Here is a 15,584-nt window from a genome sequence, read left to right as displayed (position 1 = left end):
GCCGTTTTTGTTTTATTTATTTCCCAGAAGAGCTCTTCCTTGAACTTTCCAGACATACAATACAAAACAAGGAACAGAACGTTGTTTTGTGCATGGAAACAGTTTGTTGGAGTATAAAGAGTTACTGGTGATCGTTACTGAAGAATGTTGGCTTATTCCAGGGGCACTTCAGTATTCCTGAGGAATAATCATTGATTTCTCCTTCCTTCCCACTGGGATAGTCTTAGCCATTAGTCACTGTTCCTGTAAAGCAAGAAGGCTTATATTATTAAAAAGCCATTTGGGTTCCTCACATGGAAGGCGCTGCACAATGTAAAGCAAGCCACTCAGCTTTGTAACATTTCCAGAAGGCAGGCTAACATTTTCATCCTTTGCTAGACTGAGAAGTTAGGTAGTTATTTTCATACCAGAAACATGCCATGTTTTCATGCATATAAGCCTCTGTTCTGGTCAACTTGGTACTTCAAAAAAAAAAAAATTGTTCAAGTTAAGTATTCACAGATTGAATAGAACACAGAAATCAAAACCACAAAGGGCAGGAGGAAATGTTCCAACTGCTGAACCTCTGGTACTGTTGTACATTGATATAATCAGCTTTGTTATCAATGTATAATTTTTTGTGGTAAATATAGATCAAATACCTGAAAAGTATGATACTTGGCATTTTGCAAAGATGCCTAGGTCATGTAATTCTTGACTATCCGGTTTTAAGCCTTGGAAAAATTGCTAGATGTTGATTTTAACTTCATCTGAAGTCACGGTGAAATCCATTTGATCGAATGACTTAAGATTCTGAGGGCTTTATGACCAAAAATTAGAATTTTACTGCATTTTAAGTAGTCTTGCTCTAGATGACTGGTTCTTGTATTGGTTTCATGATCATTTTACTAATCCAAAGGACAAGCAGTGAGATGATCCAAGTAACAGCCAAAATGGGTGCAAAGTCACTTTGTAGTCTCCTGATTATTTGATATTATGAGGGTCCTTCATCCTCTGTCATTATCATTTGGGACTCACAATTGACAAATCTAGAATCCAGAATCCAAACTGGATAAAGCCCCATGTAACCTGGTCTAACCTCACAGCTGACCCTGTTTGAAGTTAGATTAGATGACCTCCTGAAGCCCCTTCCAACTGGATTTATCCTGTGATCCCATGAATGTGACAGGTTCAGAAAACTACGAATAATTTCATTCAAGCTGATCCATGTTACACTTTTCTCTCTCTTAACAAAGCTGATTTTCTTGCAGAATCTCACATTTTGAGAAGTTAGCATTTGAACAAAAACTCAGTTTGGAAAGGAAGTCCTATAGACTTCAGTTACAACAGTATTTTCTAGGAAAAAACAGATGAGTGATAATGCAACAATATTTTCCATGCTCCTGACCAACAGAAATGAAATAATTTTGTTATAATAACCCTGGAGCCATTATATGTGACAACACTTTGCAGAGAATTAATGACATTAACTGTTAGATGGCTTCATCTGCATCTTCCCTCTCTCAGCATGTTCAGCCTCTGTGTGCCAGAGAAAGCTAGTGGAGACAGCGTGCTGGAAACTGTCTAGTCTTGTGCCATGCAGGCAGCTGTGCTTCTTCTGTGAAGTGTCCTGTCCTTTCAATTACCTCATGCTCCAAAGGACCACCCTCGCTCCAGAGCACAGATTAAGTCCTTAATCCAAACAAAACCCCTTACTAGGCTGACCTGAAAGTCAGTTTTCTGTTACTCAACATTCTAAGTAACAGGCATCTTTGAATGAACAATACTTTCTCAGAATATGTGAACAGGGCATTCTCCCTTCACATGAAGCCACAGACATTTCACTCCAGTTTCTTTCTGGGGACATAAATTGGAGCAATATCCTCTGGATGGCATGCAAAGCTAATGCATTTTTGACATTAACATATCTGGCCAGGAAAGTTATACACGGACTTTTGATTCTGGAACACCACTGGGCCGTAGCTGGCAAAGTTGTATCAGTTGGATCTAAGCCATAGTTGCTTTATTTCACCATCCAAAGTATTTTATTCTAAAGTAGTCAAGTAATCGTTCAAGAATCTTTCAAGAATCTTGTTCTTGTTTCCTTTTTTTTTTTTTTTTTTTTTTTTTTTTTTTTTTTTTAAAAACAGGCAGCTGGAGATGATCACAAATAGGTTTGTCTGGTAAGGTTCCAGAAGGCTGGCAAAAGCTCATCTACAAAGTCAATCTGCAGAGAACTGGACTCAACTTTCACCTCTAGATTTGTCAGGAAAAAGCCTAAAATACTTTCAGGCCTTCTTCATTAAGCAGAAAGGTGACAACATCAACTTTTGCATTCTGTTTACTTGTAATGAAAAACTCCTGACAGAACATCTTACCTTGGTACTTTCTGAAGCACTCAAATAACTACAATATCCTGGTGGGTGCCTCTACACTGCTATCACTGCAGTGCTTTTAGCAGTATATGATTTTGCAGATCCAAAACATTGCTCCCTCCCTTATTTATTTATTTTTAAAAGATCCCACAACAGTAAATTACAACAAGAGCAGTCCCAACTTTCACATGTGAAGAAATAAACAGAATATTAATGAAGTCAGTTTCTGGACTTTGTGTATCATGAGCACATTGTCAGTAGCTTGTGAGTAAAGAAATGGTTCCTACTAATTAATTTATTTTTAAAATATTAATATTAATCTGTTTTAAAATATTTAAAATATTTTAGTTCCATGTGATCAGTGATAACAATGAAGTCAATTAAACTATTATCTTCAAAACTATTTGTGTACATTGTCTTCAGAATAATTATTACATTATGATCCAGCAAAACAAGCCACAAGAACTTCCAAATGATTGTTTTCAAGCTGCAAAAAGATCAAAGATCTGCTTCCACAGGCAGATCTACTTGCCATGACTTCCACTTTCTTCCTAGCCGATCTCTTCCAAAGTCTGAAGACAATCGTACTGTCAGTTTGGTTTTTCAGCTTTTCTACGATCTATTTTTATTACATATGTTCTCACATTGTGGGAAAATCTACCTACAGGATCTGCTAAACTAATTTTATCTGTCCAGTCTAATAAATTTACTGTTAAGATGCCAGATATTAAGAATTTCTGATGAGCAAGGGAAGCACCCCTGCTACAGCAGCACAAGTTTCTTCTAACAAGTAAGACAAGTAGACATTTAAGTAGTGTCTAGGTATACTATTTAATGATAACTTAAACATACTGAGTAACAATAACCGGTACCCATACTTACCTTTACAAATTTACCATGGAGAAGATATGGAGACTGGAAGTCGTGTTGACAATTGGAATAAGCCATTCCTAACCCCATCCCCGACCCAAACGCAATAGGCCATGTCTTTCCTGTGGGGAAGGCAAGCAGAGAGGAAAAAGTAAAATTGAGAAAAGCAATTTATTTCACATGACAATGACAGCCTTGTTATATAAACACCAAGAAAGAACATATTACTGGAAGATGCACATTACGCATTTTCAGTTCTATGAGTATCCAAAAATCTTCTAAAAGTAGACCACTTCAGAAGAACAGTAAGACATCATATTTCGAATTTAATGGAGCGCAAATGCTGAATTCAAGATATTACTGAAAATTATTCTGTTAGCAAGGCATAACTAGAAAAGAACTTAAAATCATTTTAAAACCCTGGCAAGACTGGCATAAACTGATGTCTAGACACATGGCTCCAGTAATTTGGCACAGCGTTTCCTGCAATTCCAGAAGTTGACTGAGCACAGTAGGAGCTTACAGAGATGTCATATAACAACCCTGTTACCCAACAGTTAAAACCTTAGGTAACTCCATTTCAACTGGAAAAAAACACACATGACCAATAGCGAAAGAATTGGTTTAACACACTGATTAAGTTTTTACATGCCTCCAAAATTTCTTGGTTTTACACTGCAGCTATATTAGACAAAAGTTATGAAACCAAAAAGCCAAGATTACTGAAATACACTTACTTTTGAAGAAGATGACTGAGAAAACAATTCCTAATCCGAATCCAGCACCTGTAAGAATAAATTCAGCAAGTGACGACTAAGATAATGCAAAGAAATAAAAAGTGATTAAGTTCATTACAGTACCTCTTTGTTCCAACTCAGGAATAACAGACTACATGTTATTTCAATACACCAAACAAAAACGTTCTTTAATGCAATTCTGAAACAAAGAATTCTTACTTTCATCAATAATTGAAAGCAGCTATTCTTACTTTCGTCAATAATTGCAAGCAGCTAATTCAAATTAGAATCCCAACATATACAAGAACTTCATTATCAGGAAGAGCTGGGAAACAAACTAGACGCTCATCCCAGGGAAAGTTACTGAATTTCTGTCACCATCCACAATGTGGAATTAAGATTTATTTAGCTCATTGTCAGTAAATGAGAAACACCAAAATGAAAACTTAGTGTCCTTGAGCTTTAGATTTTGCAGATTAATATCTTATTGTATTGTGTTTATCTCACTACTTTAACTACTTCAATGTGTGTCCTGAGGGCAGCAAAACTTTGATGCTTTGTGTTACTCTATACCTTGCAAAAGAAAGCTCCGGGCTGCTTATCTTTCACATCCACAACATTCATTATGGAGCATATTTAAACGCATTAGGAATGAATGACTTTCACATCCTTACACTATATATAGAAATAACTGCAGCAGAAGAAAAAAACGTATCCAGCACCATTAAAAAATTCAGCTGGCATATTTAAAAATAATTTTTGCTTTCCTTGGAAGGTGTGCAATGATTTTTTTTTTTTTTTGCAAGAACTCAGGCAAGTCTGCAAAATTCCTCTCAAAACCCAATAAATATAAAAGTGAAAAGTTTGAGTTCAGTGTCTAAATTTGACCCCTAATTATATCCGCTAAAGACAAGAATTTTAGATAAGGTGCAGAAGTAAAGAAGTTTTTTTAAAAAAACAACAGCCGTGCATATGCTCACTGAAAAAATACCTAATGGTTTCAGGTTTATTTTGCAGCAAACTAATCCTTCCAGGGTGAGGGCTTCTCTGCTTTTAATACAACAAATCTAACTTAAGTATTGCTACTTATGTTAATGAGAAGACATTACTTTTTTTTTTTTTCTTTAAATAGTCTTAAAAGCATGTAATCCTTAGCAATGCATTCAACAGGAACTTAAATAAAAAATTTAATAAAATTAAATAAATAAATGGGTTGAGTCCAGAACAATGCTGAAGAATCCTATACCATCTTGATCCATATGAATAAAGTTGTGTTTTTTTTTTTTTTTTTTTTTTTAAAGTTTCCTTTTGTTCCTTAAACTTTTCCTTCCAAAAAGTATCCTAGCAGTAGTTCCTGCTGAGGCACAGATTATTGAAACAATACTCTAGCAAGGCACTAGCTAGCAAATTAACAAAGCACCCCATGCTTTTCGTTGATTAAAACCCCTTAACTATTAGAAGTAATGACTATATGAATAAACCCTCTTACATTTACTCTTGCATTAGGACCTCACTACCACATTTACTGAGTTGGAAATCAGAGTTGCTTTTGAAACCTCTTTGCATTTTACTACACATTTTCATTAGCTCCAACTGCGATAGAAGTAACTACTTTCCCAGGTCATTACAGCTCTGGAGGAGGCTTACAGAACACGCGATTGCAGGGAAGAACTCTGCCTGCCTGCCAAGTGGTCCTGAAAGAACTCCCCCACTTTTTAGAAACCGAGCATTTCACAGAAGGTCAGGTTTTCCCTCTAATCATTTGCACAGCTCAACTCAGGGCAAGTCTCAGCTCTTCGGATGTCTGGTCAGAGCTTCATGCTTTTTCAGCAATTCAGACAGCAAGAGATACAATGCTTGGGGAACCTTGTATAAACAGCTAACTACTCACGCCGAATCGCTGACCAGCATTTATACTCAACTGGAAGAGACATCACGCATTACGAGGAGCAGCAGTTCATCTGTGCTAATTCCTCCACCCCCCCTCCCCAGGCAGAGCCTTCCTTCTGTACCTTTGCTAGAAGACAGCTGGTGCTGGCTCTAGCAGAATGTTTATGCTATTAAGGATAATTACTATCTTCGAGAATTCATCCAACAGACAACTGTTTGGCCCTCTGACCTGCCTCCCTCCGACAGTCTCTTCCTACCATACGTAGTTGTGCTGACTTTTTGATTCGGGTGTTGTGCTGCAGGGCTGAATATGACTTTCTGGTGGTAATTACCTTCCGTTCAACAGCACCAGGTGTTGTTTGAACTGCCTGGTTCAGAAGGCCTGCCCTGCACAATACCGGTCCTGCACTTCCAGACAGAGAGCAGATCTCCTGTCAATCCAAACAGTTCAGCTAATCAATGAGAAATGATTTACAGGATGACAAATTCTGCACCACCTCAATGCAGAGCCCAAGCAGTTTCTAACATCATCACATATTCCAGTCACTATTACCAGTCAAACCCACATTCTTCTTACCAGTGTGGTGGTAAACTGCTTACTCTCGTCTTGAAAAATAAAAAAAAAAAAGAAAGAAAAATGCACTGCAGAAGCAGCTGTCGTTAGTAGTTTCTTTCCATCTATATCTTGTATTTGCTTCACCTCCTTTAGATATGAGAATTACACCTCCACTTGTAATGGCTCTACACATAGGCCATCAATGCTGTTTCCTGTTGGCCATAAGGGAAGATACAGGATGCACATAAAGGTGAAAAATGCGTTACTTCTGCCAACTGCAAATCAACACAAGCCTAAAATAAAACCCAGGTCTTCCCCACACTCACATCCAGCACCACTGTTGAGCAGAGAGCTCACCATGCCTGACTTGCTAGGACAGAAAGGTATGTTCTTCCTAGGAAAGTTTTTTTTCTGAAGTAGCAGTAAGCCAGGTTCTACGGAAGAGATTCCTCTTTTTCATGAAAATGCAAAGCATCTGTTTTGGATGCTGTCATTCCACCCTGTTGCAGAAGGGAGGGGAGTACAGCGGCTGAAGATTTCAAAAAAGATGATGGCAACTTAGCCAGGGCCTTGCTTTAGGTAACAAAAGCATCACAAAGAAATAAGCAAGGTCTAACAGCTATTTTTTTTTTTGTTTGTTTGTTTTCTGCACAAGAAGGAAACTTGAGAAAAAGCCAGAAAAGAAGTACATTAGTGTGCTTGACCCCAAAGGCAGGTTCATTTATTTTCTTGCTGAGAAACAGGCAAGAATCTATGCTAGACACTGCAGCTGATAGCATCACACCTACCAGCCAGGAGTGCCCAGGCCTGCCTCATCACTTAGTACATGCTTATGTAACATTTGCTCTTTTCTTGGTTAGTTTAAACCCTGGTTTTAAGTTAAAACCAGAAGCTTGAGCTACACTTCAGTTCTTAGCCCACCTGGTTAAGAATCTATTTCTGTGGACAGTTTGTCACTCATCTTCATTCCGCTAGAAAGCAGTTGTGGTTATGTGGTCATTTCCTGTGTCTCCAAGACCAAGGGGAGCTGAACCGTCTTTCCTTGGAAGCGCAGTAATGCGTTTCACTTTAATTCTGTATAAAGTTACACCAGAGATAAACAATGGCAGAGCTGCTGATGAGTTTTACAGGTTTGAGTTCTCACATGCTCAATTTCCTTTTAAAGAGGCAACATGTTGCTTCAAAGAGCCTCCCACCTGACCAGGGGACACTCAGTCTACAGCTGTTTCTGCTAAAGATCAGCACCTCTAGGCCAGGCTTTAACTTCATAACAATAAAACATGAAAGGTTTACCTTACAATAAAAACAAATGAACATGGAAAAGCTAAGGGCTTGAGCCACACTGGGCACATTTTCCCTCCCTTTCTTGCATGACAGACTCTTTGGAGGAAAAGGCCACAGGAAAGGGTACAACACATTTTTCACCTCCTCTGACAGCTTAAAATGTTTAACTAGAAAAACAGCCTCTTCCACCCCACATCTATCAATTCAGTTTAAACTCATTTACAGTCAGAGTCAACAGGGGACAGGCCAGTTCTGCTGACATCTTACTCCCCCTCCCTGGCCATATGTAGCGGTGCAGCCACGTGGAATTGGCATTAGGCAGGAAGCCTGGTCTCAGAAAATTCTCATTCTACTTTTTTGGCTCATGCACCTTCCAAGAACAACATCACGGTACCTCCAATCAATCTAACACAGAGGAGCACGTGCCACATACCCAACAGGACATCATAAAAGTGTCTCGTCAAGAAACACAGATCTTCCAGATAGACTCTTGTCCCTGAAGAACATCTGGGAAAAGCTATTCCTATAAATTTAATCAACAGCCCCCCCCCCGGCAGTAAAACGACACGATTCTTTCCCGGACTACCCACTAGCTCCAGGCCAAAGCAGCTATTAAGACTGCCACACCTAGATATGCTTCTCTTCAGTACCTTGAAGCTTCAGACAGAAAGATTGAAATATGTTTGTTGACATCTGGCACGTTGCTATAGCAGCTGGAAGTATTTTTTTTAATTACTTAGTAGTTTCCTTTTCGTCATCAGATGGTTTTCCTCTCCCATTCCTTACTCACCAACACAAAACACAGAGCTTCAGCCTCCTGTCCTTCATGTTGTTATTTTACAGTTAAAAATAAGTGATAAAAAAAAGGAAGAAGCAACTGCTGGAAGATGGCTTCTTGCTCTAACAAAGTAATAACCGCTCTGCATAGACTAGGCTCTCTGAAAGCTGTCAAGGCCTTGTCTTAACAGAGAAGACTTCTCAACTAGAAGGACTCTGGTAGGATCAAGACAATCTATGGAGCTCTGTTTGTTTCTCTGGGGAACCGACAGCAACAGCTTTGAGGCTTAACAGGCAGATCTCATCTGCAGGCCCAAGCATCAGCTCTGTACAGCACCAGAATTTGCTTTAAATAAATACGAAAAATCAAGGTATTCAAAACAGACAACCCTCCAAGTATCCCTTCCTTCCTGTTGTAGGGTGTCACATCCTGCCCTTCTCACCCCCCAAAACAACTCTTTGACAAGATACAAAGAAAATCTTTGTACAAAAATGGTGTGGAGAGTCTTCTTCATAAACCAGGGTCTTCACAGGGCAGCACTTAGCATTATTAGAAATCTGAGACCATGCAGCCACTTCTTTACCAAGAGAATTAATTTTAAGCAGACTGTTAGCTAGGTCTTTTGCAGCAGGAGTCAGATTTTCTTCAAACGCCAACCTCCAAGCTTTTGCTCTCATCTCCCCCGTTGTGCAGACTGTTTACATAACAGACAGAAAAACGACCGAGGACGCTGGAAGAAAACATAGTGAAACTATACACCGAGTACTTGAGGAAGAGGCAGGAAAACGTCTGTTTGGTTTTCTTGTAGCATTTGACTGTAGTAACCCCGAATTCTTGGAATGACAGAATAAAAATACCCCGATACCTGTGCAATACAAAGATCCCGATATGTTTTCAGGGGCCACTTCCACCCATTAGTGCTCCTGCAGCTCAACCACTGCCCAAACCTTAGATAAACAGCAGCAATTCTGCACATGGATGCGGGAAGCATCATGTTTAGCCCACTAAGCAGTTACAGCCACATGGTTTCACAGCCAGACCACAAACTCTTCATCCCCACGCTGGTGGATGAGCTGGTGAGACAAGAGGGTACAGGCCTTTCCTCCCTCCCTCTTTTAAAAGAATAAAGGGGAACAGAGTGGAAGCAGCTCTTTGAATAATTTGGCCAGCACAATGAAGGATCTTGTTAATACTGCATCAAGCTTTTAGACAAAATCAGGGTTGTACTCTCTTTTGAAGCATGTAGGTAAGAAATCAGGAGAATACTCCTAACACGGACAATAAAACTCCAGCAGAACACCCTACCTCGGCTTACTACACCACAGGATTCAACCAGTGAAAACAACAATATTGCTAGAACAGGAAGTTTTACCCAACACTTCTACACTTAAGTCTTCGGCAAACCTAACAGTCGTGCTTCTTCACACCCACCCAACGTAGGTTGACCATTACTGATGTCTGCTGGCACAGCTAAGAAACAGGGACAAGGCAGCGCAAGAAGCGTAATGATGGCATCCCACTAGAAGTGCTACAGAAAGAAGCCTGCATTACTCTCAAATCTCTCTATCAGTTTATTTTCATCAAGGATATGCCAGCAGCCTTGGTTTAGACAAAACTCAGTGTGACACAAAGAGCAAGGAGTTCTTCCATGGCTCGTGGAGCAAACAAGTGGCTCAGGACACCACCTGCCTGCTGTCCCGTTTCGTCAGGCAGCGATATCTATCGCATGCCATCTCCCAGGGGTGGCCCAGCTGGCACCTTACCAGCGCAGCACTACCGTGAAGGACAAGGAAGTCGGTGCGCTTTGAATTCAGATGGCTGCAGTATGACACGAACGTCACGGCTCTGCCTTTGGGTTTCCTCACACTCCAGCAGCGCTGCGGGAACCAGCTGGAGCGAGGCACAAGGAGGGCTTCCCCCAGTGCTGCTCCTGGGCACCAGCCGGGATGAACAGCAGGACACAGTCCAGCTACAGGAACAGAGACCAAGATTCCTAAAGACATCGCTGCTGCATTTCTTCTTCTTCCAGGAGAAGATTATAGCCCCTTACTTTGTAGGCAGGCTCTCCGTACAATTTTGCTAACAGAACTAGTGAATATCCCTGTTCTCAGAATGCTATTTGTGCACCTCTTCCAAACGAGACCTTTTTCATTGCTGTATCACCTCTCCACACAGCCTAAGGCACGCGCAGCCAGCATTTATACTAACTGGTTTGCTACAAGACACAATGAGTAGAACTGGACCTTCTTCTATACAACAAAGGAAAATAACTTGGGGACTACAAACAAAGGACACATAATAACACAGTTGTGTACTCGTGTAATATTTGCGTTCTCCAGCATTAAAAACAAAATCCCAAATGCAGAGCATGTCTTTTGTCCTGGTAACTAAGCCTGGATGGTTATGTTAGGATCACCAAGTGAAAAAACACTTCAAAAGAGGAATTTCAGGATTTTTGTATATTTAGAGAAAGTCTAATCCAGTTTTCAGAAAATATAATCAAGTTTTATCATTATATAGACTGACTTTATCCTATCCATAACCATGTGAAGGATTATTTAAAAATACTGACATCGCAATCCATACAATGATTCCTTCTGAAGAATTCAATCTGTGGAATGACACAAACAATACAATTTCACCCTTGCCATTAATAGAAACAGCTATTCAAGCAGGCAAGATGATGCAAGCCAGAAGAAATCATGGAACAGTCACAGCAGAATTGAAAGTGCCTTTTTTTCTTAAAAAAAATAAATAAATGAATAAATAAAAATCCTATTAAATGGGAATTAGAAGCATTTTATTTTCAGATGTCAAAACAGAGGATTAGAGGAAAATCAACATTACTACACAGAGTTATTTACAAGCTTCCAGACTGAGTTTTGGTCAAATACAGACATATTAAAACATTTGTCTCCTGCAAAAAATGAACTTCAGCACAGCAACTGAACAAACAAATGCAGAAGCAAACAGCATTCCTTGATTACCTTTCAGTAACAGGTAAATTACATTTGAACCATGTAAAAAACTACAATGGTTTCAAAATAAAACAAGACACAGGTACACACAAATTTCCCCTTTCCTTTCACACACATACTCTTTGCTCTGGAAACAATGTATTATAGTTATTTGCCCCAAATTATAGCCTCACAGAAAAAAAAAAAAAAAAGCAACTCCACCAATCTTTGAGGAGTTACTGTCTTTACAAGCAAAGAGCCATGAATTATTGCTCAGTCAAAAAAAAAAAAAAAAAAAAAGAAAAAAAAGAAAAAACAAACAGACCAGGCACAAACAGAATACCAAAGAAAACAACAAAACCAAGAACACAAACCAAAAACCACCAAGAAGCTTTAAACAGAGCTTGAAGTTAGTAGGACAGAAGAAGTGCACAATACTATTTACTTCTGAATCCTTTCTCCATGGGGCTTTATTGATAACAAGAGTAAGGAAAAATCGGTTATGACAGCGAAGTGCAGGATGTTTATAAAGCTTCTCATATTGAGAAGAAAAAGAAAGCCAGTGGAGTTTTCTTTCCCATCAGAAAAGTTGTTTCATATGTGGAGAAGGAGAATCAAAGTCAGGAAGATGGAAACTGAGAAAGATGGAATGGAAGTTATTTCAGTGAGGGCACAGGTGAATGAGTCTGGAGACCCGTGCAAAGGCAAAGCTGGCAGGATCCGGTCAGCCCATCAGAGAACCACTCGGTCAGCCAAGAAAGCACAAGGCAGACCACATTGTTTCTTGCCCAGTGGCTACAGCCAGATTGAGAAAGGGAAGAAAAATACCTACACTTACACTCATCATTAGCAAAACAAATAAACAAGCTATGTCAGGCCCATTAAAAAAAAGATTAACACAAACTCCCTTTAACAATGTTTGGACACTTCCTGCAGGCTACAGAGGCGTATAATATCTAGTTCTGAAATTAAACACTGTCTTAACAAGACAGGACATCTTCTGTTTTCACCAGGAGACAGACTTTTAATACTGAAGTACAAGACGCACGCAGGTAGTGACTGAGAGGTCAAAAATATAATATTGGATTTCAAAAGATACCACTTAAGATAAATAATTATTTTGGACATTTGAATGGAAGGGGATGCCCAACTAAACCATTATGGTGTAAATACAAATGACAGAGCCAAATGCATGCAGGCTTGCTCAAGCAACTGTAATACAAAGCCTGACAGCCTAACACAAATTAGGGCGGGCTGTGTGCCCCCAGCTACTATTTAAAAACGTACTATTGCTAATAACGTCATACCAATAGCTGCTACCTCCCCTTCTCACTCCCCTCTGTTCCCTGAATCCCTCCACCCTACAACTTCATTTGGCAGGGTTTTGTCTCTACAGTTCTCACAGACGACTGAAAACTGTCATGCATGCAAGGCTTCAGAAATTCAGCACCTTCCTTTAGTGACAGTGTCTGAAATGAGACAATGCAGGGCTAATTGTGATGTTTGCTCTTCCCCCAAACTTTGGGGGAAGATATTTCTTGCAACAGTGCTCAGGAACGATGTAATGGAGCAGACAGGAATGAAGATGTGGCCACCAAAACGAAAAACCCAACAAAGAAGCAAGGATTGGGTAAACATCTATATTCCACGCAAGCGATGAAGTTCTGAAGAGAAAAAGTTTATTTTGCTTCTTTCCACTATAACATCCCCCTTCATAGTTTATTGGAGATTCCAACAAACACAGAAGTAACACTACAAAAACTACCACCATGACCATGCAAGTTTTTAAACTCCTTGCAGAGAAAACAATCCTTCGCACTGAGATCACCTGAGACAGCTTGCACGCTCAGCAGTCTGCCAACAGTTTGCCCAGCTAGGCCACCAAGCCCTGTCACATCGAAAGACCACCATCGCCCTCAGTTAGTGCCTACAGGCACCTCCCTGGGCTGCCACAATTTGCATCCTCACAGAGAGTCCGATTGTTATCGACACCATGAAGAAAGCTCCTTTAGTTACGAGATCAATCGTAAAAGCACACAGATCACAAAAATCCATTGCACGTGAGGAGAAACACAAGTCCAAGGCTGCATCTAGTGCTGAAGTTAAAAAATCAAAGAGCTGCAGGCCACACACACTTTTTGGGCAATTACTGAAAAACGAATTTTACTCGGGTCTCTATTCAATGCCATCATGCAGCTAACAGTGGGAATCCTTGGACAAGAGCACTAGTGCAGAAAGCCTACACGCATTTTCTTTCCTGCATCACTGCTTTAGGATTGAAGAAAGCCCCAGGTGACAATAAATGCCTTGGTGATGAGACACACCGCATCATAACCTAGTCAGAACCCACTTCTTTCAGCCTCCCTGAGAGGCTTTCCCTGTACAGGAACCCTACATGTACATGTACAGCTGCAGCACAGCACGAGTTCTTGTTTATAATTTGGCATACTTAATATTTTATGATAAAGCAACCAACGCTATGGAAACATAAACATATCTGGATATGTTTGTCAGACAAACCTGAATAGAATTTCATAAGACAAAACATTGCTCCGGAACACTTGACACTTTTCAAAGGTCTGTTATAAACAATGGAAGTTTCGGTTTACACAAAATTATTAAACATCTTTTCTAATGGAAAAGTATTAGGCAACTAAAACCCAGAGTTTCTCATCAGCTTTCAAGCATAAGGCCACTCCAGCAACAAATAATAAACATTCACATTTCTCAGCCATTGTTTATCCTTCTAAAAAAGGCTTCTACACCATCAAGGTACTCACACCTTTTATATTAGGCACTTTGCTTCTTGTTCCATATGTCGTATTTAAAGATTTGCGTATGAACACTCATCTCACAAAGCCACAACCTCGCTGCAGTCAGTCTGCCAGCCCATCACGTGGAGAGCACTGAACCACACACAAACACAACTCCGATCACTCACAAAACTCCCAGGTCAAAGTCAAACGTTACAAATGGTTTGCTGCACACATGAAGCACATGAAGTACAAGCAAACACAGAATAAAATCAACAGAGCTGTCTTTGTACTTAAAGAAAAGCCACAACTGGCTGCAGAGCTGGGAGAGCAGACAGGAAGCTTCTCAATGTCAAAGTGTGCACAACGTACTATGCAACACGTGCCAGAGCTCTCAGCTAGTCACGCTGAGTATTTCTTTTAATAAACACAGCCCACCTCGCACACCAAGGGATGGGAACAGCTCTGCACAAACGCCTTTCGAAACCCAAGTCGCTGTCACGGAGCCAGACGAGATTATGGCAGGGAAGGACCCGGCGAGACCGAGCGGGGCCCACGCACTCCGTGCAGGAGGCATCCCTCCGGCTGCGGTGCTCAGCACAGAGCGGGATTTCTCCCCCACACACCGCTCACCTTCACCACAGGCAGCGAGCAGAGCCCAGCCCCGACCCCCCGCCGCCGCCCCGCGGGTCAAACGGGGCCAAGCCCGAGGAGAGGAGCCCGGGGGGACCGGGGAGAGCCGTGCCCGCCTCCAAGGTCACCTTGCCGGCCACCGGGCCGCGGGACCTCCCCCCTCGGCGCCTCACGAGCCCTGAGAGCGACGAAGCCGCCGCCGAGGCCTAGGCCAGGCCCGGGAGCGCCGGGGGGGCTCCGGCCGCGGCAGGGCCCTCAGGCACCCAGCACGGCCGCGCCGCGGGACCTGCCGAGTGGCGGCCCCCGCAGGCTCCGGGCCGCCCGGGGGGCCTCCGCCGCTCCTCCCCGGGTCCTCCCCTTGAGGCCGGCCGCTCCCCGCCCGTACCCAGCTTGACGGCGGAGTCCGCCAGGCACCGGTCCCACTTCCTCCCCAGCTCGCCCTCCGACGCCATCTTGGCCGTCCCCTCCCACCTCAGGCCTCGCCTCCTCCTCCTCCTCCGCCTCAGGACACCTCTCGCGAGATCTGGCGCCGCGGGTAAAGGGCGGCCAGGCAAACATCGCGAGATTTCGCCCGCCCCGCCCATTCCCCTGGTTACCGGCGGCAGGGCCCGCCCGAACGAGGCAGCCCCGCGCCTCAGGGCTCCGCCCCGCAGCCCTGGCCCTGTCCCCTCAGCGAGGGTTGGCTCCTTTACCCACCTGGGCCCTAAGTGTGAAAAAAACAGCAGAGTAACACCAGAAATTGAAATGGTTTCACATAATCACGGAATCATCT

General features: G+C 41.9%; 1 protein-coding gene across 1 annotated transcript; it reads right to left on the bottom strand.

Moving 5' to 3' along the window:
* Window positions 1-15,305, bottom strand: MICOS10 (mitochondrial contact site and cristae organizing system subunit 10). The gene is made up of 4 exons (XM_084300367.1): window positions 15,198-15,305; window positions 3,962-4,009; window positions 3,237-3,346; window positions 1-243 (listed from the first exon to the last, which is right to left on the bottom strand). The coding sequence occupies exons 1-4, from the start codon at window positions 15,262-15,264 to the stop codon at window positions 235-237; spliced, it is 234 nt and encodes a 77-aa protein (XP_084156493.1). The 5' UTR covers window positions 15,265-15,305; the 3' UTR covers window positions 1-234.
* Window positions 15,306-15,584: the final 279 nt, after the last annotated feature.

Source organism: Netta rufina, assembly GCF_964035555.1.
Source record: "Netta rufina genome assembly, chromosome: 22".
Lineage (NCBI taxonomy): Eukaryota > Metazoa > Chordata > Aves > Anseriformes > Anatidae > Netta > Netta rufina.
Note: the sequence above shows the minus strand (reverse complement) of the source record. Positions and strands in the feature narration are given on the sequence as shown.